This window comes from Plectropomus leopardus, chromosome 7 (assembly GCF_008729295.1).
Source record: "Plectropomus leopardus isolate mb chromosome 7, YSFRI_Pleo_2.0, whole genome shotgun sequence".
NCBI lineage: Eukaryota > Metazoa > Chordata > Actinopteri > Perciformes > Serranidae > Plectropomus > Plectropomus leopardus.
This window is the reverse complement of record NC_056469.1, coordinates 16,319,472-16,346,640: the sequence shown is the minus strand read 5'-3', so window position 1 is coordinate 16,346,640 and position 27,169 is coordinate 16,319,472. Positions and strand designations below refer to the sequence as shown.

Here is a 27,169-nt window from a genome sequence, read left to right as displayed (position 1 = left end):
GGCCTATCAGTATGAGAAAGCCCTGCTGCCACCTCCCCGCCCCCTCCCCCTCTCCTCTTCTGTACCTCAGCTTTTGGATTCAAAGGGACATGAAAAGGGCAGGGAAATTGACTCTAAGTCCTGATGGCAGGAGAGCCCCTCTTGCCATAGTACACTGTCACATCATAGCGTATAAAAGTCATGTATTTATAGTTATCATAGCACTGCAACAGTAAGCAGAGCCTTGCAAGTAAATTGTCTTGGCGGGGTGTCTTTTTTTTTTTTTTTGGGTGAAGGCCTCTTTTTGTGAGCGAAAAACGAAAGAGATGAGGTTCTCCTCAAGCATAAAGCCAAAAGGCAAGGCCAGCCATTTCAGCTCAGCGTCTCACTCCATTTGCCCCACACAGACACCCAGTTGAGCATTGATTAATTATGCTTTCTCACACCAATGGGCTGTACCGTGTGCTTGCCTCCTTTCCTTAATAAATTAAGCAAAGAAAGAAAGAATTGCAAAATGGAGCTTTAACAGTTTAAAATAATAAGCAAGCAAGATGAATAATAAATAATAATAAAATAAATAGAAAAGTACTATATAACATAAAAAAAAAAACAATAAATAGAGAGAACAGAAGGGAAAAGAAAGAAATATGCACAATGGAAAGTAATGATTTCAAAGACTGTCAGAATTACATCATCCACATTCATGATGAAGTAACTGGAAAAAAAGCCTGAAAGGCAAAATGATTGGAAAAAAAATTCTCACCAGTGATTTCCAATTTCAAGGTGTGACAGGTCAGAGGTTTTTTTGGTCACTGTTTATGATCTCCATGATCCCTCTACCATTAACATAGCCTCTGCATCATCAGGTCCTAAGCCGTTATTATCAAGCAGCCCATCACAAGCAAAGTGGAAGCAAATGATTCTGGCTTGGATAACAAAACTGGAGATTACATTTCAACTTCCAGGTGACAGTTTAATTAAGGATCCTCTGGCAGGCTCAGCACAACAATAGACTTCCATTTCTCCTCTAAGTGCCAATTTCCACCATCGGGCAGCTGGCAGGTGCATGGATTCATGTGGAAATCTATTTCATGCTCGTGTTTGGCTTAATAGAAATTTTGAGGCTAAATGTGGCAAAACCGCCTTATCTGTCCAAAATGTCAGAAAACTGAAATTGATTTTTCATCACCTCATCTACATTTCCAGCCAATAAAACGCACCCTTGTATTTCACTTGTACGTGTAATTTTAAATGAAGTCACAGGATGAAATAAACAGCAGGCGCTGAGTTTGTGGCTGTTTTTTTTTTTTGTAGGGAGCACCTTGAGTCGAACTAAAATCTGTTATCTGCAGTCGCAGAAGCACACTGACGTGAAGACATCTTTGGATGATGCCATGTTCCTGTGTGTGAATAGAAACTACAAAAAATAATCTTTGATTTAATCTGAGTAAACCATCTCCTACTATTGCTGCAAAGTTAAGTATTCTTGTTAGATGCGGTGTCCATACACTAATCAGCACACACAGAAATGTCACGTTTTTGAACAACATGTAACACGGAGCCATCAATTCAAAAAGCCTGAGTAGTTTGAGAAGGAACACTTTCTTTGTCATATCAAGCCAGTGACTCATTTTTGCCATTCAGATATGCCAAACACCCATCATTGGTTAAAAAATCCTGCCAAAGAATGAAATGATATTGAGCTACTTTCATCTTTGGTGCGAGGTTTCTAAAGCACCCTGTAAAGTGCTCGCGGCTGCAGATAGTCAGGCTAAAACATGGCTCTGTTTTCATTTTCCCTGCCCCAGATCTGATTCTACCCCAGCAGGCTGCAAGATAGAGCTCTGTCCCCAGGCCTGCTCTGACTTTCTATCGCTCTCCGGATAGGTTGTACTGTTCCAATAGACTGAGAGGGGCTAGTTCTGGGGCTGTCAAGGCCCGGAGGACAGGCTGACACATACAAGAAAAACTAGATCAGTGGGCCCCTAAAACAAGACAAAGAAATGCCCACTCCTCAGCACCATTTACATAAGTATGAAGCTTTATGCCAGAGAAATGAATAACCCGCTGTTATGATAACGACCTTTCCAGTAGCTTGCAGACACCAGGGCACCTTGAGATTATACTGTAAGACTGTGTGGATGACTTGTGACTGGGAAAAATATAGTATTCAATTTAGTATTGAATAGAAATGCGCCTCAAAGGTTTAGTGCACATACCATAGCATAGAAATGTGCAATTGTAATATCACAAGGTGTCACTTTATTGTTGCAGTGTCATTGTACAACGAAACAATAGATTCAAGAACAATGTGCTGCAAGCCCTTTTTTTTGTACATGACTAATGGATCTTAGCAAATGACTTTCCTGCCTGGCACTGACATTTCTTCTTCTACACCAATTTATAGTGATCTGTTTATTCTCTCATTTCTGTTCTTATTCTGTAAACATCAGTATAAATCTGTCTAGCCAGTTGAAAACCTCTCAAACAACCAAACTTTTTCTGCAAGCCAATCATTTTGCTTGTCAAATCATAAGTTGTCATTAGGTTTGTCTGAGGATTGCAGGTTTGTAACGTTGGACAACGTGGACAATTGCCGTATGCTTTGCTAAAGGCTCCACTTCTTTCTATGAGTGTCTCTTTACCAGCTTTTTGAAATTACCACCGTTATTGAAATGTAGCTTTGGCTTTAGGAAGCCCATTATAATTCAGTGGATCTCCTCACAGTAGTAGAGATAAGCAGTGTGAACGTCTGTAGTGTTATGTGAACATTTGTGAGGTTTTTTTGTGCATGAATGATAAGTTCTTCAAAGCGGTGAATTTTCAATGTTCCCGTCTCTACATTCAAGTTTTCACACTCTTTGCTTTAGAACTTTCCTGTGAATCCTTTCCTCTGCACCTATGACCTCGTTCCTTTATGTCCTGTATTTGCATTGCGTTTTTTTTTTTTTTTTTTTTAACTTGCATGTGTGTTTCCGCTTCTAGCGGCCTGCAAGGATCACCGCAAGGCTCTGGAAGTGTCCCAACACTCTGAGGAGATGGGTTTGATTCTTGGGGTGTGTGCTGGAGGTCTTGTGGTCCTCATCCTTCTGCTGGGTGCCGTCATCATCATCATTAAGAAAGGGTAAATGTCTGCTGATAACTGTTGAATGCATAACATGCCTCATTATGCACAATCACACCGCATCTCCCACATTGTTTTACCCTTTATGTTTTGTTTTGGAACAGTTCAGTAATCAGTTTTTATACTTGCTGAACTTTCAAAAAGGTCATGCTTGTTTAGGCAAGATGCTGGACCAACAGCAAGAGCTGCATTGTTTCCATTCCCTTATGGTGCACCGGAGGGACCAAACAACTCTCATCTGCGGAGCCTATCTGAGTGTGAAGTATCTAATTAAAGGCGGATGCAATTCAATTAGCCACTTAATTAAGCACACCAAGCAGAGGCCTGACCCTTAAATGAGATGGTAATTGGGAGGGAAAAGGTGTGCTTTTAGAGATTATTAGCCAATGATCCCACAGGTCTACAGTAGATCATCTACACCTCTGGCACTGCATGTAGAAAGCAGCATCTGCAGGGGAGCATGAGTTTAAATCTCAAGTAAGGCTTAACCTGCATTACCAAAGTAAGATAGATTGAAATCTAAAGAACCTGCCATGCCAAATAGGAAGTTAGTCAGGGCTCCAGCAATCATTATTACATGGCTGACACAGCGTCCGGGCTAATGTTGAATAATGTTGATTCTGAAAGTCACGACTACTCTGCACATTAGCCCGGGTTCCTCAGCTAAGCCACCATGAAGCTCACTCTTACAGAATTGATTGCTAAATTTGCTGTGACAGGAAGCCACGTGGTCTAGTCCTTGAAGTGTAACACCGAGACGTATTCGATAGTTGGAAAACACACGTTTTCTGCCTCGCTGTGGTTTGGTCTGTCAGCACCTGCTTGATACGTTTGCATGAATCATATGGCCGCCTGCGCAGCCGAGCTCACAAAGGATCATGGATCTCATTTTCACTGTAATCAATGCATTCTGCCCTCAGCTGACATTGCTTTCATCTTACATCTCTTCTTTCTCTTGAATCTTTTTTTGTCTTCTTCTCCTGCACTCTCTCCAGAAGGGACTACTACTCTTACTATCCGTAAGTGACTCCACCTCTTTGCTATCCCATCGTTTTGTGATTCACCATATACATGCTTGTGCGCTGGCTGTCTATCATAAGCTGTAGAGGCAAACAATTCAGCAGTTCTTTTCTCACTATGTCTACACTTAAAGGTACAGTGTGTAGGATTTGGGGGGACATTTTGGCAGAAATGGAATATAGTACAATAAGTATGTTTTCTTTAGTGTGTATCACATAAAAATAGAATCACTGGGTGTTTATTACCTTAGAATGAGAGGTAAATATCTACTTAGAGAGTGGGTCCTCATCCACGGTGTCCACCATGTTGCACCACTGTGTTTTTACAGTAGCTGCGAATAGACAAAATAAACACTGGCTCTAGATAGGGCAATCACTGGTCCATTTATTTTGGAGAGGAAGAGATCTCTGCGGATAATTAGGCTCTCAGTAAAATCTTCTTGAATGTCTGGATCTTAAGTTATTAGAGAAAAAAGACAGTGCTGGGTTAGCGGCCTGTCTATGACGCAACAAACAGCATAAATGAAACACTTATTTGTAACATGAAACTGCTTTATTCAGTGTTTTTATCATTTTGAATGATGTGGTTTGTTTGTTATTGAGGGGAGGAGGTCTCTGTGGATAATTTGGCTCTCAACACAAACCTTCTGAACAATGAAGGAATAAGCAGTTGTTCATGCTAGATGCCACCAAATCCTACACACTGCTCCTTTAATCACCTTTTCTCCTTTTTGTTTTTACTGAATCTTTACTTCCATATTATTCTATACTAAACATAACATTTCCTTTTTCTCCCTCTCTCTGTCTCTTGCTATTGCAATCTCTCCTGTATTGCAACCCCGCCCCCCTTTCTCCTTCTTTATCCATGAACAGGAAACCAGTTAACATGAATAAGACACCCATTACCTACCGGCAAGAGAAGAGTCATATGGGCTCCATGGAGCGCAGTTTCACAGACCAGAGCACCCTACAGGAGGATGAAAGAATGGCCCTTTCCTTCATGGATGCACACACCTGCGGCACACGCAGTAAGACCAAATACACACAGCACTATGCACACAAACCTGACGCAACTACACAATGCAATTTCAAACCTGACATACATCATCCCTCACTTTGTAATCTTGTTGACCGCCACTCATTCACTCCATAAATGTCTGAATCTTTCTGAAAGATAGTTATCATCCTGTGTGAAAAATGTTCTTTGGTACAACTTACCCTCTGCTACTCACTGCCTGCAGCTAATACACACACACAAAATCTCGCAGGGTTGCAAAAGAATAGAGCATTGTACAAGTAAAGTTGCATATTTGAATGAATCAAAAGACATGTCAGCACTTTTCATCTTGATCTCCTTTCTAATATCATCAGTCTCAGAGAGAGGGGACGACAGATGTGTTTACTCTACAGTTGGTGTAGATCTTGGTCTGCTTCACACTGAGACAGAGCTGCTGTCAAGTCTGTATAAGATCTATGATGAAGACATCTTTGCCCCGACAAACTGTATCAAAGTGACACACCTGTAGCACATACTATACTGTATGTGTCAGTGTCAGCATGCAGAATGGCACTATGAGATGGTAACACCAGTGTGTGTCATCCCAAAATAAAAGGTGTTCAAGAACTTGTTAAATGTTTTTTTTATAGTTACCTGTCTTGTACATGAATTTTTCAGCTGGAGCCATGCTGAAATTGCAAATGTGTCTGGTGCAGGTGACGCTCGTAGTTCAGTGAACGAGGCCAGCAGCCTGCTGGGAGGCTCCCCGAGGCACCAGTGTGGACGTAAAGGCTCCCCGTACCACACAGGGCAGCTCCACCCGGCCGTCCGAGTGGCTGACCTTCTCCAGCACATCAACCAGATGAAGACTGCCGAGGGCTACGGCTTTAAACAGGAGTATGAGGTGAGAGGCCACCATTACACTCATTTCTTACACAGCATAAAACAACATAGAAAGTGTTGCTGCTGGTGCAGTAGTGTCGAAAGAACAGTGTCTGTTATTGCATTTCTAAATAACCAGCCTTTACTGTAAATTTAACAATATGAGTGCAATTGGTTGATTCATTCCTGACACACAGCAAGTGAAATAACTAGAGGCAAAAACACTCAAACGGCAGTGATATTCGTAATCCAATGCCGCAGTTGGAGGCATCTTTACCTTTACTTTAATTGTCATGCTGAAGTAGTCTATTCATGTTTATGTAACTAGTTGTATGTTTCTGTGCAGAGTTTGTCAGTGATGTTATGGCATCTGAGTTCCCATGGGAAGAGAAATGTTCCCTGCATGGCGTCTCCCACTTCCTGTGAAGAATGTTTTCTATGGTGTTTTTGTAGTATCTGTGGAAACACAAGTGTCACGCTTAAACTGTTTGTGGCAGAAGCACCTTAGAGAAGCGGAGCAAGAAGAGTCATTGAAATTGAGTGACATTTACACATAATGCAACTCTGCCTGCTTTTCTCAGTAATGCACAAGGTCACCATCTTTATTGAAACTTCTAGTTATTGTGCATGACTAGTTGGTTCTTCATTGTTACTTATTCACTTATCTAACCTAGCTTATCCATAAAATCTGTGTTTAAACTAAAAGCCTGCTGTTCATTCATACATCTGATCTGTTTTCTTGCTGCTTATTGTCGCTCAAGTCCATTGTCGTGTCTCTCCTTTCATCCATAAATAAATCTGTGGTAAATATGGAGAAGAGATCATTCTGAAGGACAGCATTTTAATATACACTTCAAAAAATTTTCATTTTAAGATCAGCTACAAATGTGGAATTTCTGGTAAGTACACTTTGATACCATGCTGGTTATAGTCCCCTTACAATGTCAGGCGCATCCTGCCTACACGCTCTTGAAAGTTGGCACAGGAGTAGCCCTCAGCACCCAACTGTGCAGTTTCCAGGACCAAAAAAGGTGCAGCATGTGTATGAGCCCTAACTGGGCAGATTACAACAGAAGTCGTCTTCCTTTAAGGGTTTTGTAGCTGCTTGCATGGCAGCTGGAAGGTGTCACCTCTAACATGTCTATCCTGAGGTCTCCTCTCAATTTAGTAAGTCAGTATACCTGTTAAGCTGTGACCTTGGATCTTCTTTACCAGTTGCCAAGAGCTTTTCTCTTATTGTGGAAAAGCAGTGACACGACTAGAAAGACCCAAGTTTGTTGAGCTCCTTGCCCTTCTGAGGCCAGCCACCATGTGGAATAAAGACTTATTTTAGCCTCTTGTATCCATGGTATCATTCTCTCTTTTCCTGCTCACAGCTTGTTGCCATAGGGGAGGTTGTAGCAAAGTCAAAAGATAAAGCTGTGCTTTTTGGGTTAGCTCCCTCTTCACCATAAGGTCCAGTACAGTGGTGTACCTCCACGCCTGGTTGACCTGCACACTACTAACACAGCAGAGAAAACTGGCAAGTTAAAAAAGCTGTAACTGTAGCACAGGTTTCACATGGTCATGAAAAACCCAGAAAAGTCAAAAAATTGGACAAAATCCTTGAAAGTTTTGAAAAACTCACTGAATTTTTCCAGTATAATGAAATTGTAACAATGTTATGTCATTAACCTTCCACATAATAAAACATAACGGCAAATTAATCTTCTTTAATAACATATCTCATTGCTGAATATGCATTGATGTGTGACTACATTTTATTTACTGTTTGTTTCATCCGTCCTGTATGCCAGCAAGCTGAAATTATGATTGAAAAGAGTTTTTTTTGTGTTTGTGTTTTTTTGTGTCACATTTTTTGTGTTTCCAAAAAGGCCAGAAAAGTTGGGCAAAAGAGTTTTTCATTATGGGTCCTTGAAAAGTCATGGAAAAGTTTGGAAATGTTGTCTGTGAAAATGTGTGGGGACTCTGACAGAAGGTAGAAGAAGGTAGAAGGTAGATTTACAAGTCATTTTTTAAATGAAGTTTAAACAAACATAAAAAATAATTTAAAAAATCTTTGTGCATTTTGCTACTGGTGACATCATTCAATTACTGCAGTACACTGCTGCATTCAGTAGTAGTAGTACTTGAAGAAGTAAACACATGTCAAGCCTGACATAAAAGACAAATTGCACATTCTGTTCTCCTGACCACAGTGAAGTATCATGTGGAAGCTGCTGTGAGAGTGAGTCAGCCAGTCAGCCAGCCCGCCCCAAAGAAAACTCATTTGCACTGTGGACATGAGGAAAGGATTATAAAAGAACATAGTCCAATTATGACACCCAGTTGGGGCACAGAGTGAGTTTGGAGGGCTGCAAGCCTGTACCTCCTCTTCAAGGTGTGGATTGAATTCTAGCATGGATCTAGATTCTAGATTCTAGCAAATCACCCTTTTGTGATATTGCTGGACACATGTCAAGACACAACCAAGGGGCTGGGTGTTGTTGTGGATAACTGCTAGCCTATAGAAACCCATGTTAGCTGGAATAGCTCTTGAGAGAGTGGTGTGGGAGGCCATCAATCCTCCCCTGACATCGTCCATGCATGCTCCTCACCACCCACTGAAATTAATTAGCAGGGTTAGAAAGGCAACTGGATCACACTGTTGCTGCGCCTATGAATAAATCATCCTCATTTGGGCCCAAAGAAGACCTCTGTCACGACGGCACGGCTGATGAGGTTAAATGTCTCTGGTGGTGCTCTGTAGCCTGTGAGTCCCCTGTCCACTGCTAACAGATTGTGGGGTAGTGAACAGAGAGGAGGGGTGTCTGGAGGGGTTGAGTAGGAAGGAAAGAAAGATGAAAGGGTACAGAGGGACAAACAAGAGAAAAGAGAGCTCTTGGCTACCATGCCCTGTCACCTCCAAATAACCTCCTCCAAGTAGCAATGTCAGTCTTTACCTCCCTCTGCAATACATGGTGCAATACTTGCTCCAAAATTTTAGAAGGCAACCATCAGACTGTGATGCATTGTACAATTCTCCTAACCTAGGGGATCACTTTATGTTAGTTGGGGTCCAATGAGTTGTCCTGTCATGTAGTGTGTGATTGGTCCTAGGCTACATCCATACTAATACATTTTCATCTGAAAATGCATAATTATTGCTACATTTACATCCAAGGTCTGCCCTTTTCTGGTGTTTCTGAACCCCTAAAAACAGAGACCTTCAAAAATGCCGCCGACCCTGTTTTTCGTTAGAAAACCCTAGGGTTGTGTTTAAGTCTGGAGGAGTTGAAACTAAGACTTTTGAAAACAAGTACACAAACAGCCACGCTCACTTTTATTGCTTTTATTGCTTACTATTGCTGCATTTACATGACCATTCCAAACCCTTAAAATTGAGACCTTTGAAAGCGCTGCAGACCCAGTTATAGTTTAAAAAATTCGAGTGGAAACTGAGACTTTTGAAAATGATTACACCAACAACCATGTTCACCAATATGGTCTTATCAGTCATGTCATGTCAAGTTGAATTATTTTAGCTAGGTCAAGACACTTTTTGTGAACATCCTTCTTGTGTGGGTACTCCTCTCCATTACAATGGCTTCCTCTGGTGATGGATAATGTTACCAGTGCCGCTCCAATATTTGACTGTTTGCTTTGCAATGACTCTCAGTCTGTTTTCAACCACCCTTACATTAGACATATGCGCTTTATTTGTCATCATAGATGTACAATTAATTTTTTTTGTAACTCTCAGGCAGACAGCTGTACAAAAATGTAATAAAACATTAAATGAAAGCTAAGTTAGAACATCAGGAAAAGATGAAGGCTAGGTAAAACCACAAATAACGATGAGCTAAAACAGTGACAACTCTAAGCGTAAATTATAAGAATAATGGTAGTGCAACGTGTGTCTGAATTATTAATAAACAAATGGCAGCAGCAGGTTTAAAGTGCATGGTGGCCAAAATCATAGAGTGCTGCCAACTTATACTCATGCGTGACTTTCAGTAAAAGTCCCAGCTCATCGTTGGTCCAAGCAAAGAAATCTCTACTCACAGATTAGACGATCTGCTGCCTGTTTACATTGGCAAATGCATGTCCAGTGAACATGAATGGTCATATTTTATGCGTTTGAGGCATGTTGGTATAGACTGAGACTATTTCTGTAACAGTGCTAAAATGCCTGTCTGCACAGCAGGGAAATCATTTTTGTTTTCAAATGCCTTTTCAAAATGAAAACGGTATTAGTGTGGATGTAGCCTTAGTGCCTCTGCATTTATAAAGAAGGGATTACCATTAAATGTTATATCTTCAGAATCTGCTTGCACCACCATTGATGTTTGTTGTAAATACTTGAGTTTGCTTGGCAGATCACTGCATGGTTAGTTGCTTTTTTGCACCAATGCACCGTGGGGTTTCTGTCCTGAATTGAACCATAAGTAGAGACATGTTCCCTTGGCAGAGCTTTGCAGCATTATTGCCCTCCTGTTATCTCTAGCTATATGTATCAGGACACATAATGAAGGGCCCAGATCTCTGAATACATCTCCCCAGTGGAAAGATTGTGGCTGAGAGCTGAGATCACACCCTGGGGAAAAGTCCATCCCTGTCACCCACAACCCATGGCATTCATAAAAAGAGAAAACATCTTTTGTCTCTGGTTCATGGTTTTCCCCTCTGGAACTCTGCTTGTAGACTCATTAAACTGTCCCTCTCGGGCAAAACACACTCCACTCAAAAAATCAATACACACCTCTTTGTATTTTTTCTCTCTTTGCTAGAGTATGTGTTTTGATAGAGTGTCTCTCTCCATTATGAAGTAAAATGATGAGCAGTATCATATTACATTCCCCCGGCAGGTATAGGTTTTTATTTCCCTGAAGAATACCTATGTTGTTTGAAAACATTGATCAAGAATTTACAGTGTGTTGTAAAGAGGCCTGTATGTGTGGCAGCTACTGTCACTACAGTCATATTCCCACTGCAGAAACGTACGAGCAAACAACAGCGGAGCGGAGAGCTCAGAACTTTCATCTTACCATTTTGTAGCCTGAGGCGAAGGTTAGCGAGGATGATGGACTCATTGATTCGAAGTTTAATTGCACCATGGCCAACTGAATTACTGCACTCATTTAAAAAAAACAACGACCTCATGCGACTTTTAAGGTAGCATGAATCAGGCTTGTTTTTTTTAAATATATTTTTTGACAAGAATAGTCCTTTCATAGTCCCAATTGGATCACATCTCAGACAACTGTGATTGGATTTTGACAAGATGTGGTTGGATTATGAATCTCATTATTGTTTTGGCATTTTACAAATTATATGGGTGAAAAACTTTCTGGTCAAAGCGACATGACAAAACAATTTTGAGTGATTCTGAAAGGGAAATTATGGAGGACAGCATGTCCACTGTTGCCTTATTATTAAGGGGAACAATAATGCACTATTTAAAAATCTAGTGGGATGTTTATGGTGTATCAAGATGTTAAAATGAAAAAAAAAGTGCTTTAAAAGTGTCATAATGTCAGTGGTTTTGGACTGTACTTGACTGTGTTATTATTTCCCATCTCTCTGATCCCTGCTAATGAGCATTTCTAATTAATTGTCTACGGGTCTGTGTTGTTTCTCTGTAACTCCCCTTCACTATACCGCCTCTCTCTTACTGTTTTTCTACTTGTGTTTTTCTTGCTCTGGGGGGCTGTGCAGAGAAACAAAGAGAGCTGAGAGGTCTAGAGTCAAAAATATCATGGAGGGAGCAACTGGGAGAGAAGTGATGAAGAGAGATAGAGAACGAAGGATTCAGAGAAAGAGAGAGAGAGAGAGAGAGACCCCGAGAGAGGGAGAGAGAGCGTATGGAAAGAGGAGAAAAAAGTGAGGAGGAGGGTGTAATCCCAGGCTGGATTTGGCTGGTTCTTGGCTCTCTGTTGGGAGAACTGTGTTGTAATCCCCTGCTCAGCATGCATACTTGGGCAGAGTTTCACCAAATTCCCCTAGTGGCTGGAAACCACAGGGGGTAGACTGGTAAAGATGTGTGCATGTGTGTGCGTGTGTGTGTGTGAACGTGTGCGTGTATGTGTGTGTGTGTGTGTGTGTGTCATGGATCTGAGGGGGCTGTTTGCTGACTTAATTTAGCTCCACAGTTAGTGGACGCTTTAAAGTGGCTTATGACGTTGTGTGAGAGTAAGTGCTCGCTGGTGCATCCATGCAGACAGGTGGATGATGGGGAATGAGGAGATGTGTTGCTGAGTATGATGTGCTATAATACAGCTGAGCAGCCATCCACCAAGCCAGTCATTTCACCATACAGGGATTCATATACTGTATATAGAAACACTCAGAGAAGTATTCATTTGCAATATTTCATCTCATTTTGCAGCAATTTATACCTCATGTAAGGGGAGGCTTGTATATTGTATCTAGGGCTCAGAAATATAGCGAGATTTCTCAATATTGAGATGTAAGTGCAGATATGATATTAGATTTTGGCTTCTGTACCATCATATTTGTCCTTTCCTAATTTTAAAGGCTGCATTACAGTAAAGCAATGTAATTTTCTGAACTTACCAGACTGTTGTAGTTGCTCTGTTATTTGGCTTCACCCACTTAATCATTATAATAACATTACTGATGTTTATTGAACAATAATCTTGTTGTGTAAATATTTTTAGTGCTCAACTTTTTATCATTTAGTTTCAAGATATGCATGTATAATTACTGCAAGGATATATGTGACATATAGCATTGCAGTAAAAAATTAAAAGCTAAACATAACAAAATTGATGGCAGCAACCCCACATCCCACCCCACCACCCGCCCAAGTCATTAGATCTTTATATTATTCAACAAGACAATATATGTTTGGGGGAAAAACTATTAACATACTGCTGGAGTGTCCTGGATCACATCAATTCATGCAGCATTAGTTAATATAAAATTACGGTAATTCCTTAGAGTACCCATCCAACATTAAATAGTACTGTCTTTAGCACCATGTATCTTAGCTGCTTAAAGTTCCATGGGTAAATATTTTGTGAAAAGCACCAATAATCAACCCTACAATATTGTTGCAATGTTCACAAAGAGAGACAAAAGTAGGCTTTTCATTTGTCGACTGATATAACTGCTGTTGGCAGATTTGAGCAGCTATGTCTAGCTGGCTACTAGTTAAGCTAACATGAGCTCCAGGAGTTGGAGGAGCTCCAGGGGTCATCTCCTACTGACTTTCTGATGTCTCCACCTGACTCCGTAAACCCTATAAATACAGCCTACGATTGGCTAAACGGCTGAGGCTGATGTTTAAATGTCGTCAGCTAAAGGTTAGCGAAAAAGTTAGATCCATTACTTTCTCTATATTTTAAACACTGTTTTCATTTATGGCAGATATGATTTAGATTTTTTTATTGTAAATTTCTGTTGATGATTCTTGGATTTTGCAGTACTTATTTTGCTTTATTCTTGCCATGTTTATAGTGACCGTTGTACTCAAAATACCAAAGCAAATTTCCTGTATGTGAAAACCTACTTGCCAATAAACTTGTTTTAATGTTTGGATGCTGAGAAATCCAAAGGTTGGCACCCCCGCTGTGCCCAGTAGTTATGGTTGCTGAATTGTGAACAGATAATCATGATGCGTTATGTTGCAACCATTACCTCCATGAGACTCTGCTATGATAAAATTCAATACCAGCATTATTTTGATCTATTTACATAGCCCTATTAAAACTGTCATTGATGGCATACACAAAACTATAAGCCAGTGCGGATATAAACCTGACGCACCAGATGGTTTGTTGTTACGCAGAAATATCTGAGAAGCCATCATTGGAAACTGTTTGCAAAAGGGCAGGCACTTTCAAAAAATACTTGGCAGGTAATTTGATGAACCATCTGTCTGTCACTGTCTTTTGCGGCCCACTTAGGAGAGGAGCGAGAATATCTTTTCCATTGAGAAAAGTCTTAAGTGTCATTCTGAGCTCTTCTTTCAATAAAGAAATACTCTCCAGTTCTAACACAACTGATGCTTTTGCAGCATACACACATTAAAAAGGAGCCGCCATTGTTGTTTTTGAGCTAACTGGTGCTTCTTTGTGTAGTGTCACACACCTGAACCACACTTGTAGCTACCAAGAGGAGTTCCTCATAGGCGGCTGATTGACACAGATGTATTAGTTGAAGCCTGACAAAATCGAGAATCCAGCTGATGTGCAAGGCAATAGGAATATATCTAATGTGTTTAAAACTCTGACTGACCCATGGAGCTGACAAGAGTAAGAACAACTGGCAGTCCTCGTCTCATGCGGGCTTCGCGTTCAGAAAAAAAATCTGTGATGCTCGTGGCTCTGTTTTGTTTAATTACATGTTATGCATAAACCAGTAAACCTCTCTGTAGGATACAGTGGCTTTTGTTCCGCGTGACCATGCTTGATGTTTTCATCTGCTTTTATCGTGCCAGCCATGAAACACAGTTTTCCGTATCACACATAAAGCAAAAGAAAAGATGTACTAAAGCATTGATTAATGTTTATCTAAGATATTTGAATGGTGAATATAGAAAGCCCCATTCCCTGAATCCTGCCAGTGTCTCTTTATCTCTGCAGAGCTTCTTTGATGGCTGGGACTGCACAAAGAAGAAGGACAAAACCAAAGGGAGGCATGACACCTTGTTGGGATGTAAGTCACAGGAACTCATTTTATCTTGTATAAATTTTTTTTTAAATTATGAAAACTGTATCTCAGCAGTTCTTTACTCATTTTTATTCTTTATCCGTCTCAGACGACCGCCACAGAGTCAAGCTCCACCCTCTCCTGGGAGACCCCAACTCAGACTACATTAACGCTAACTACATTGACGTAAGTCTAATCCTGTTTTTCTGCCTCTGTTTGACATGGGATACAAATAGTAAGCCTGTGCCAAGTCTTTATCTCTCACACCCTGCAAAGCCACAGCCCATCTCTTTCATTCCTGTAAGCTCGCCAGTCTGCTGGCCCACTTTCACCCGGAAGCTTTCATCCAATCAAACACCTTTCCTAGCAATTTTTTTTTTTTTTTTTGCCAGCTGCCATAGTTTTCAATTGCTGACCGAATCCCTGACCCAGACTGCTATCGCTTTTATTAAAACAGAGTGGGGTAAATGCATTTAATGCCTTGCAGAGGAGATGAACCTTTCTGTAAGATGCCACAAAATCCCCCTAAATTAAATAGACACGATTGATGTTATTCAATCTCTGGATGGGCTGGGAGGGGTTGATCCTTTCCACTGTTCACCTTAACTGTCTGCCACACATGCAGCGCCACAGTAACATTCTCACTGATCATATGGAATACATGTATATGTTGCTAATGTGTCTCACACAGTCTCATTCATATGTGTTCCCATTCATAAAAACTACAGGAGGCTGTGTTAAGTCAGAAAGCAGAAGTGCGGTTTTAGGTGGCAACTGAAGTTATTAAGAAAAGACATTGCCTGAGAACTTGGAAAAAGGAAATACAGTTTTACTACCAGATGTACTCGTAGATAGAAACTTGTATTTTGGTTCCCCTGTGAAATTGCTGTCACGGCCCTCAGGTGTTGCTTTTCATTTGAGTCATGTCAAGTCAAGGAAGTTTGGCAATCTGATATGATTTCTTTATCTTACAAGATTTATTCTGCTTCTCATTGGGGCCACTGTAAAATAAATACGGCACTCGGTGAGAAGTTGAGGCAAGTTGATGTACTCCCAGTCTTGTTTGAGGCTGATAAGAAGTTTAGAGATTCTGTCTCTGTCAAAAGCTTTACAAAGAATATATAACAACACTTTTTCAGCCAGAGAAAATTACTAGCTGCATATAAGTTCTCTTGATTTGAGTTGGATTTCTCTTTGAGTTCAAATTATATCATAAAAAAATGCTTGACACTACATAGTTTTTTTCCCTCTCTTTTATTTCTATGTAGAGAATGGCCAGTGGTGAGATGCTTTTAGAGAGTTCATTACAATGACAGGGCATTAAAAACCTGGCCTGCTGTTAGGACTGTAGTTATCGTGAGGGTCTCCATTAGTGTTTAGGGCACAGAGGTGCAGGCATTAGAGGGAAAACACCACTCAGCAGCCACTACAGTGTCGGTGTCAGTGATGTTAGACCCTGACAAGGCTGACCCGACAAGCTGGAAGGTAACTACTTAGCTGCAGTGAAGCATATTTTGGACAGCCTGTGATTATTTCACTAGAGGTTAAATGGAAAAGTTTTTCCTCCCTCTGAAATATTATTGCGCTTTAAAAACAGAGGTGAGAAAGCACAAACTCTCTGTTTTCTCTTTTCTCTGTCACTTAACGCCTGAGCCTATGCCTGGCTGTGGTGTGTGTTGCTTGAAGAGGTGCAGAACTTTGCATATGTTTGACAGCTTCTTGCTCCTGTTGCAAATGTAGAGCAGTCCAGTGCATCATGGCTGTTGCTGATTTACATATTGTCTGCTTCTAAAGAATAACAGGGCCTGACTGACAGGCGTAGCATGGCCACGCAATCAAAATCACATACTCCTAGGCATACACATACAACAGCCCTGTCCCCTAGAAATTATGTTTCTATACAACTAATTTGAAACATGGAAATATGTTTGAGGGAACCTTTTTAAAAAAATTTATGTAACAAAGAAATGTTGCTAATTAACGTACCTGGCAAGTCGTAAAACTGGAATACTGAAGGTATCACAAAAAATGTTCAGTGTCAATGTATTTAATTTGTATTACACCAAAATAAGCAATCTTACAATACACTACCCACTCATTGTCACTACAGCATTTTTTTGGTAATATTATTTTTTATGCTGATGCACCAGTGAAAGCCTCGGATATCTTAAAAAAAATGCCTTAAGGGAGTTTCGTTGAATTTGGCACAAAAGTTCAATTGGACTCAAAAATGAACTGACTGATGTGATCTTATGTACAAATGGTCACCTTCACTGTGACAGCATAATGTTCTGTTAAAAAAAGCACTTTTCTTGCCATTATCCAAAGTCATAATTTAAGATCAAAAGTGGAGACATTTGGTAAGATACTGAATTGGTGACACTAATCTTGAGTGTCCACCTTGAGACTGTGCTGATTGTATAGATCAGTCTGGCACCCCAGAGGAAGATGTGTGTGAAGTGTCTAGTATGTTTTTGAATTGTAGCTTTTCTTGGCTACATCCATATTTTAAGCGTTGTCAGCTGTCATGACTAAAGATGAGTCTGGACAGGCATGGATGTAAACTGTAACTGCAACTTCACTTGTTCACTGAGGCATACAACCCCAAAGAGCTAATTCTAGTTTTTAAGATTTAACCAAAATCATGATCTTTCCCTAACCTTAACCAAAGAGTTTTTGTTGCCTAAACCACAGACAGGAGTCTGGAAGCAAACACAGGATTCTGATGCCAGAGTCCTGCACTTTGTACATCTGCCATCCACTGCGACAACCTCCTTGTAAATGCAGTGTGGTACATAAATGCAATGTTACAATAACAAAAAGAAACGTTGTCTAAACGTAGAACATGATCACGGCAGCAATGTGGTTCTTCCCTCAATGTTAATATAAAAACAGTTTAGCAATACACAAATGTAATTTCTAGGAGACAGGGTTGCACACATTTTTTTCTGGTACAGTTATAACAGTTTTGCAGTTTTAAACAAGTATTACTACATTAGGTTTCCCCCTTGCCTTTCTCACTTGTTTTGTAAAGGGCGGAGCTCAGTTGAAAAAAGGGAGGTGTCATGTATTTCAGTGCAACAGTCAGCGAGCTTAGCAGCATTTAAATTAGAATCTGATGGTTAGTTAATGGCTAGGCTGTCATCAAAAAATCTGAATTCAGTCTTTACAAAGCATAGATAAATAACACAGTTATATTTTCATCTTTAATTGTTGCTTATTTAGTCATTGTTATTTATATTATAGCGAAAGGGGAACTAATCTGATTTTGCACATTCTAAGTCTGTTTATGGGCCTTGGGGCACTCCTGTCGCCAAAAAAAAAGTTTGCATGGTACGTTTCTGCAAACCACAGATATGTTGCATTTGTACATTTCATAGTGATCATTTCAATGTTTCCAAGGTAACATAGTTTTGATTACATATATTTAAGATAACTATGTCACCCTGAGGTGGAGGGGATGATGGATAGCGTGACCTAGGCAAGAGATGGCTGCCAAGCTGCAGATCGTTGTTCGAGACCAACCAAAAACAAAGGTGTTTTTTTGACATTGGTGGCATTTCCAGCCAATTACTGTGCTACCAAAAGTGGGTGTTTTAAGCAAAAACATGATCTTTTAACCTGAACAAGAGGTATTTGTGCCTGAGCACAACCACATCTTAACCACAGTGTTAAACAAAACGTTTCAAAGACTACATTATAACGTACACGGCCAACATTTATTCTGGTGATTAGGTTGCTTTGGGAGTACTATTGCCTATGTGGAAGATGTTTCATGATGCCCCATATGAGGCTTTTCCTTTTTTTCTTTTTTCTTTAAATGCAAAATTTCAGTAAAGAAAACCAAAAGCAATTTCCTTTTTTTGTAAAGTAAATCATAGATCAGAGTCAATGAAATGGCCTCAAGTGATAAATTCCCACAAAAAAATGAGTGCTTTAACACATAAAGCCTACTCCTGCTCTACTTCCAGAAACACACACACACACACACACACACACATACATGCGAACATGAATAATAGGGGACTATCTAAGTGTACTATCCAAGAGGGAACCTTTATTAGCAGTCATTTTAAAAATACAAAANTGAAAAATTTCACCAGAGGCCATAACACATGATTTTATGATGATTTAGAGCATGTCCAAGTGGGGACTTAAAAAATGTCCCCTGTTAGTTTTGCCGTTCCCTGTTGGTGACTGTGTAACGATGAGTATGTTCCCTGTTATATATATGCGCGAGTGCACACACACACACACACACACACACAGAGGCAGACCGACACACGCACACCCCTCCTCCCACCTGTCTGTAACCATAACTCCTTACTAAAAGCTTCTTTCATTAACTAGCCAATATGTCTTCTTTTTCTACTCCCCTCCCCACTTCCTCGACCTTGGACCCTGTAGATTCGGATTAACAGGGAAGTAAGTACTCCACTGCTCGTTCTTCTGCCTGCCATCGCTCTATTTTCTTCTCTTTCCACTTCCCTCTTCTCTTTCCACTTTCCTCTATCCACAAATGCTCAAAGGTCAGTGTGTCTCAGGTTTGTGCGCATTTGACAAACCCCTCCCCCCACCAAAACCCCATGCCCTTTTAGCTAATGATTTTAAACGAACACAAGGAGATGTGTCCTTTCCGGGTAGAGGACCCAACTGTCTTTGTTAGCTCTCATAAGTGGCCAAGACTCAGGAAGTTTAGTTGCTATGGTGACCGTCTTAAGTGGAGGAGTGCTAGCGTTCATGCTGATAGTGTTTGGCCGGGCCAGAGGAATTGTGGATAGCAGGCCTCACAGCACTGGTCATCCATCTCCATTTCAAACATGTCCCTGCTTACATGACTAGATGCAATTCAGAGTAGCCATCTATCTTCAACGTGGACAGACTCGACATATTAGGAAGATGCCCCCTGCAAAAAGATGAGCACTGTTATGAACATGGATTGCTCCATCATGCTGATTTGATGAGAGCCGGTGGGCTCAGGAATTAATTCAGATATTTCCTGACCTGCCTTCTCAACATCACAGAGATAGATCCTTCCAGCTGCTCGCCTCAAAATGCTAACAAACATTGAGCCATAACGTCCATGTTGTTTTCCAGGTGATGCTTTTACAGGGCTGTGTCTCGGTGTCTCCTTTACCTTGCAATTTAGAGAAGCAGTGCTTATTTTCAGGACTTCCTTTGAACGGTATGCTCGTCCTTAAAATGCTCATGCTTCAAAGTCCCTCAGGTGGTCTTTGTCATGTTTATTCCCCTCAAGGCTGTAGAGGTGACATCTAAATATTCATTCATATTCACCTCATATTCACCGTATGAACATGTCTGTCATCTATATCAAAGGCTGTCACATCCTTTGATATAAAGGATCTCAGAATACTTCACTGTACATATCAGATTTTGCCTTGAAAATGTTTATGTTGGTGATGATATCATGCGTTTATGTGAAACCTGTGTTTGATATTCTTCCACTCATTCTGACTTGTGAGAAGAATATAGGGAGGAAGTTTTCTGGGGAAAAAAATGTGGTTTTGGTTTAATTCATCATCCCAGATATAGCACATATTGGATCCTCAATGAAAATGTATTTGTTTTTATGGGACGGCACTCTGAGAGAAAGGGGGGTTGATAAATAAATCGGACAACTGAAATTGAAAAGTGTGCACCTTTTAGTTTCTTTATCATATCTTTATTAAACTGTCACAGAGATTCAGTCATTGTTCAGGCAGCCAGCCCGGCTCGTTGTCAGAGTAGCTTTTTCCAGAGATTTATCAGCAGTTTGTCAAGATGCAGCATTCACCATGTGTTACCTCGACTGCTCCAAACTCTCTGTGGAGTCTGTGAGGGCAAAGACATGGTCTGGAGTCAGCAATGGGTCAGACAGTGGTGGAAAATTATACAGGAAACACGACTCACGGTTGCAGTGGGTCAGTTGGAAAGCAGAATGCAGAGAACACGGTAAAAGGGTGAGACAGAGAGACACCCTCCCATACAGCTGTGCCTGAGGCGCAGATGGCTTACTCAGCATGTCATCCTTCTTCTCTCTTTCAGGGCTACCATCGATCCAACCACTTCATCGCCACTCAGGGTGAGTATCCCAGCAAGGCTATAGTGTGTTTGTGTGTGTGTGTGTGTGTGTGTGTGTGTGTGTGTGTGTGTGTGTGTGTGTGTGTGTGTGCACGCAGCACAGTGAGTACCTTTTGTCGCCGTGTAATAAATTGAAGATGATTTCACCAATGAGCCTACTCATGCACTGTCCCTTTGCCAAAACCATCTCTATGGAGAATCCAAAGGTGATGGTGTGACAACCACCCCTGAAGGCTGCATAGTAATGTCACTGCATTAATCATGAGAAGAGGTGAATAATTAAACACATTAATTGTAGCTTCTCAATCTCTGTGACGCACGGAGCGGGGTGTTCATTGTTGGAGGGAGAACCTGTGCTTCACCCTCTGTCGCTCAAGTATAAAGTGGCTTCTGATGGACAGTGGACTCTTTTTAAAAAAAACAAAAAACAAACTTCGCCCTGCTTTTTCTAAACCCCTGAGGAGTGTCAGTTTCCGGGGAGCTCCAATCACAAAGTCACCCAAGGTCTGCTCATCTGCTTATCTTGCACCAGCACCTCCTTTCCCCCCTGTTAGAGAGATGAAACCTGCAAGAAAGTAAAAAAAGATGTCAGCAGTGTCTCTGTGCATTTCTTTCCTACGTGATCCTCGTTTTAAAGTTGTACCTCGCTTCCTAAACGTCTCCTCCTCAGATGACGATGACTGACTGATGGTCCCAAAGGCTTTCATCAAAAGCTACTGCTGTTGTTTTGTCACCCATCACCCTTTTCCCTCTGCCTGGAATTCCCGATAACTTTATTGACAGCACAATCTTGAGAGATCAGTACCCCGTCGTCTGAGGAAAGGACACTTAGGTCATGATAATACCAGATTTCACAACAGTAAGAACTCCCTTATTGAGCGTGCATGCTCTTATGCCACCATTTTTGTCTCTTTCTGTTATTTCTTCCCACAAGGACCTAAGCAGGAGACTCTGTATGATTTTTGGAGGATGGTGTGGCAAGAAAATTGTTTCAGCATCGTCATGATCACTAAGCTGGTGGAGGTTGGCAGGGTAAGTTATGTGCACTCCCCTCCTCCTTCTGATCCTGTCACCACCCAGCGCTCAGAAACAGTCCACATTCACCATAAAGGAACATTTTGGTGTCTATATGAAAGGCTTTTATGTGTGTGCTTTTATGTGTTTGATAAGTATAGATCTCACAGGAGCTTGCTGTGCATGCAAACTTCAGTCTAAGAGCTGTTCATTTTGGTGAGGATGCTCTGCATTTATGTAAAACCACAAGCTGCTTTTGCAGTGGAGAGCCACACTGCTAAAGGAATAGTTCAACATTTTGCTGAGTTAGAAAAGAAGATCAGCTCTCATGTCTGGTCCCTAACTATGGAGCTACAGCCAGTAGTCAGTTAGATTAGCACAGATATTGGAGACTATACTGCAAAACATTCAATATTACCATTTTGAACAAATTAAACATCTCATTGTACCAACTTATGTTCTGGCACCTGTTTGCTACATTTTTATAAAGCCCCAACTGCACCCGAGCGATGCCAGACACAGAAAACAAGAAGGAAATAAGAAAATGCAGGCAGAGGGCAAAGTCTCTATAGATAAATACACCATCACACACCTCTAATGGGTCATAACTGATGGTTGATAGTGATTACTTTTACATCAGGTTATACATTGGGTTTTCTTTTGTTTTTTAAAAGCAAAATTCTGCATAGTATAGCTTTAAAGGATTGTTCCATGTATTATTCCTGATATGTCTGCCTTGAAAACATCATGAAATTAAGATGGTGTTTTATGGAAATTTACATCACTACTCTAATGATTATAGAAGCCATAAAATGTGCTGTAAAATTCTTGTGAGGCATAAAAATGTCTGAGCCACATATCTAAGCCCGCTGTCCTTGTATTTACACTGCATGACTACACAGGTTTAATGGCTATACTGTAGTACTGTTATTATCCACCTCACATAAATACCCGTAGTATATGAATTCTGCTCTAAGCACCCCATCCTGTTCAGTCTAAGCAAGAGAAACATATTACTCAGTGGACAGTTAAAATGACACCATTTTTCTAGCAGTAGCCCTACATCCAATTTGGTTCTCAATACCGACAGTTCTGGGAGCAGTCAACAAATGAGGACTGGTCTGTGTGGCTGAATCCAAATAACACCTCCATTAAATAGAAAAAATTGCCTCCTTTGTGCCTGGTGTTGGTGAAAAAGATTGTCGCCCTTGTGTTCATTATGCTTCCCACCATTATGTGATTATTGTGCTTTTCTTTTCTTTGCCCTCAGAGATGAAATATCTGCAGAGGAACAGATTGTTTTAGTTCTTCCACAGCATTTGAAGTGTAACCTCTGTACATTTTTAACTTATTAAATTTCACACTAACATTTTATCTGTTTGTTCTAGTTAAATCAACAAATTAAGTACTTAAAATTTTAATATTATTACTGAACTTTGAATTATTATGATTTATTATTATGATATATCTTTTGCGGTCAAATTAATTGTTAAAATAAATTATGTGAAATTTTATTTTTAATTTTAATTTTTTTATTAAAACTAAATGCTCAAAGGAGTTGTATATATCATTCAGAGTATTAATATAGCCACAAATAGCTATTTGCTATGTACAGATAGAATGGAGTAATGGCATCCTGGTTAGAAAAGTCATGGTCCCTCTGAATGTTTTCTAATAATAGACGTATAAAGAGACCTGGATATTGCGTCAGAGGCGGGACCCCATTCATTCCTATGACAGTTGCTCAGTGGTGCATGAAGCCAAAAAAGTTCAACAACTGGGTGTTAAATTATTTGGATGATTGGCACTGTTTCCACATTATAGAGCAAGATGCGCAAGAGACTTTCACTGACTTCCGGTTTAGCGCTTTGCTAACTTCACTGGAGATAAAAAGATTAACCTCCTAGGGACCTTGTTGTAATCTGAGCTTCTCTGTTCTTTGGTTTGGTAGCCGGGCTGGCCATGTGTGCTTGCATGTCAGTGTATGTGTGTGAATTCTACTGGCTAACTATCTGCAGCTTCTCTGCACTGTGCTCACACAGCGGTTACCCCTGATAACCCCGTCTCAACCTGCGGTGACAGGATGGCTTTGTTGCAGTAGCATAGCACCTGCCCCTCCAGTCCCCCTATCAGGTTAACACCGTTAGCTCTTTCAGCTCTTCTCATGCTGCTAGCACCATTACCTCCTAGCTGCTGGCTCAGCCTCCTCCTATTGAGGATCGTGTACAGACTATCTAAGCCCAGACTCTGAATCATAGATATGCACCGAATGTTATAAAGAGCTCCTTTAATTTAATGCTTAAATTTAAAATATGATGGGAAGGACTCAAGAAATCTAAAAGTAGCCTCGAGAAAGGTGTAAAGGTGACACTTGGAGTCATCCAATAAGACCTAACTTAAACCTGCATTCTGTTACTCTCTGAATGTTCATAAATTGAGATGACAGCATCTACTGTCATTTTTTTAAACCAACACTTTAACCTTGTAATTGGGTTATTAGATTGATGATATGATAATGCTGTTTACATAAGCTGACATTGTCGGTAGGATTGCAGCATCCTTTATTCGCTGAGAATGGACTTGCAGCACATTTCATGCACGTACTTATGTGATGTCTTCCTGTAGATATATAGAAATTTTTAAGGTATCTTTGTCAAAGATAGGGGAAGATTTAGAGAAATTGCCTCTTCAGAGGGAGACGTTTTGGAAAATTGGGCACTTTAAGCCTGAGAAGGTCAAATTGAGGAACACTGGCTCATATTGTCCCTCAAAGAATAGTTTTTCTTTAATAGAAAAGTGTGAAAATAAAGGATAATTGTTTTAAGGTCAACTGTATTTGACCTTTTTTTAGTTGGGCTTGTCATTAAAATCAGGGGAAGGAAGCGATTTGAGTATACTGTGTTTTGAAAAATGAACCACAAGAGAATTTCCGCTTTGAACTGGAGGTGGGAAAAATAGAGATTTAACCTTCACAAACCTCTATCAAACAGATTAATTCATGTTACACCTTCAGTTTTGCAGGTGCATTTCTCCAGGATTGTCAACATGAGGTTTCACTCCGTTGCTTCACTATTTTTTAAACAGGTGAAATGCTGTAAATACTGGCCCGATGACAGCGAGATGTATGGTGACATCAAAATCACTCTGCTTAAAACAGAGACACTGGCTGAATACACAGTCCGCACCTTTGCCTTGGAGAGGGTGAGTTTATTTAAGATCTACAGTCCTCCTGCCCTTGTTTGCCTACCATCTATTGCATGTTTTTGTATTTGTTATGGTGTTCTTATATTTATAAGTAGTACATTAATAGAGGGCATTAGATACTTGACAGGACTTACTGCTGATGGGTAAGAGGTCCACATGTTAAACTGAGAGGAATTAACACCAGTAGCTATGTGAATGCCCCTGCCATCTTTCCAACATTGCTGTTACAGTGTTGTGCCCCTGATGGCCTCCATCCTGTCAATCTCCCAGGGGATCTCTCATTGGAGGGGCTCAGAGCAACGCTGGAGTGACAGTGGCACAAACACAGCATTATCATCAAACTGTCACATTCGCTCTCCATGGGCACACGCTGCTGCTTATTCAAATCGGCACGAATTTGGGAGCTGGTGACAGCTTGTTTTTCATAGCTCTTTTCCTCCCTTTCTTTTTTTTTTAGGGGGGATTTCTGTCTTCAACAAATCTTTGCTTTGCGTCGCTTTACTTTGTCATCTCTGTACAGAGGAAGAAATTGCTGTGTGACTGCAGCAGCCTCCCAGTAGAGAGGAGAAACCTCCCAGCCCTCCCTGAGCTCTGAGAGCTTCAGTAATTCCTTTTCGCGTGTCTGTCACACTGCGGCTGCTACTAGCATGTGATGCCCAGAGGCCTAACTGTCCTAGAAGACCTAACACCCCACGTAAATAATGTCCTGGTTGTCCTCACACTGAACCGAAAAATCTGTCACATCTATCACGGATGTCTCTGAATGGATGGGAGCACGTCTTGGATGAAATAATGGCCTGTAGGCTACTATGGTTAGAAAGCCATATAAATGTAATGTTTAACATGTAATGCTAAGGCGTGTGCCGTGTTTCTGTTCACAGAGAGGATACTCAACTAAGCACGAGGTGCGTCAGTTCCACTTCACATCCTGGCCTGAGCATGGGGTGCCCTATCACGCCACTGGACTGTTGGCCTTTATACGAAGAGTGAAAGCCTCAACACCTCCTGATGCTGGCCCTGTGGTGGTCCACTGCAGGTAACGTGATGCTTAGCAGCCGCTGTAACCTGTAGCATCATTTAACAAAACAAACCGCGAATTTTATTGGTAATATGAATGTCAGCACATTTTTTTTCATATGATAAATTGTATTAATAAAAAGTTAGTTATTTCAATTGGGAGAGTCAGGACTACTACAATGGTACAAGTGAGGGTCACATGATCAATGTGGGCTATTCTTTGTTAGCTTTGCCAGCTATTCTAGTTGTTTTTGCATTTTTAAAATTAAACCTGCCATGTATTTCTCTTCTCTTTTACATAAAAATACCATATTTCTGCGATTCATATGTAATCCTGGGAGCCTTTCATTCCAAATGATTTTATGGATATTTTATATTTGCACATAAAAATGCTGAGTGGGATCACCAAAAATTCTAAAAAAGTTTTTTTGTTTGGCGGAAGTGGAAAAGTTGATTTATCAATAATAAGATGCAACAAAGTGTAAAGGAGACAGATTTAGAAATTAACTGATGATGCACAGTCATTGCACTGGCCACTGCAATCTGACTTCATTTTCTCCGGAGGCTTTTTAACAGGCTTATGTGCGCGCATCGGGTTGTTTCCACAACTCTTCCAAGAGCGCAGAGCTGTAATATTTGTCATTCAGAACTCTCTGTTTCTATTGTCCAATGTGCTCTCCGTCACTATACAGCCATTGTTTCCTTCATTTGAGGTTCAACTGGTGCTTTTTTGGTTACATCATCTCATTGCACCAACTTCTACAGTGGCACCGGACTGGAAAATTAGTGCCAGCTACTACTACTACTACTTATCATCATGAACCACCTCCTAGTGTGTGATGGAAAAGTGCATAAATTAGCATTTTCCTTTGCTGAATCTTTTCTTTTCCTGTAAAATTGAGTTAAAGTTTGCATTACATTTGGATGGCAATCTTCAAATATAAAGAAACTTGTTAGACAAGCATCAACCCAGATGCTAAATTAAGACCAGACTAGACACGAGAATGTGACTTTGCACCCTTCATGGATATTCATGAAAACCTTTATTCTAATTATTCAGATTTTAAAAACCACATTAAATTATCCCTTCAATTCAAAGATTCCCTTGAAGGTTTTTTTATTTTTATTTATTTATTTTTTTTACTATTTTACTAACACACTGCTTTCTGAATTTTCTCCTGCTACTGGCATAGCAAG

The 27,169-nt window shown here is 40.5% G+C and overlaps 1 protein-coding gene across 5 annotated transcripts in view; it reads left to right on the top strand.

Moving 5' to 3' along the window:
* ptprub (protein tyrosine phosphatase receptor type Ub) overlaps positions 1 to 27,169 on the top strand; it is a 191,668-nt gene that overhangs the window by 148,357 nt on the left and 16,142 nt on the right. For 2 of the 5 annotated variants that reach the window (XM_042489526.1, XM_042489530.1), the window contains 11 exons: positions 2,965 to 3,103; positions 4,099 to 4,122; positions 4,996 to 5,150; positions 5,836 to 6,023; positions 14,590 to 14,662; positions 14,766 to 14,842; positions 19,064 to 19,081; positions 20,702 to 20,738; positions 21,672 to 21,769; positions 24,836 to 24,952; positions 25,837 to 25,991. In XM_042489526.1, the coding sequence (XP_042345460.1) occupies positions 2,965 to 3,103; positions 4,099 to 4,122; positions 4,996 to 5,150; positions 5,836 to 6,023; positions 14,590 to 14,662; positions 14,766 to 14,842; positions 19,064 to 19,081; positions 20,702 to 20,738; positions 21,672 to 21,769; positions 24,836 to 24,952; positions 25,837 to 25,991 (1,081 nt within the window). The remainder of the gene's footprint in view (positions 1 to 2,964; positions 3,104 to 4,098; positions 4,123 to 4,995; positions 5,151 to 5,835; positions 6,024 to 14,589; positions 14,663 to 14,765; positions 14,843 to 19,063; positions 19,082 to 20,701; positions 20,739 to 21,671; positions 21,770 to 24,835; positions 24,953 to 25,836; positions 25,992 to 27,169) is intronic. The other 3 variants (XM_042489528.1, XM_042489527.1, XM_042489529.1) reach the window with 3 other exon arrangements.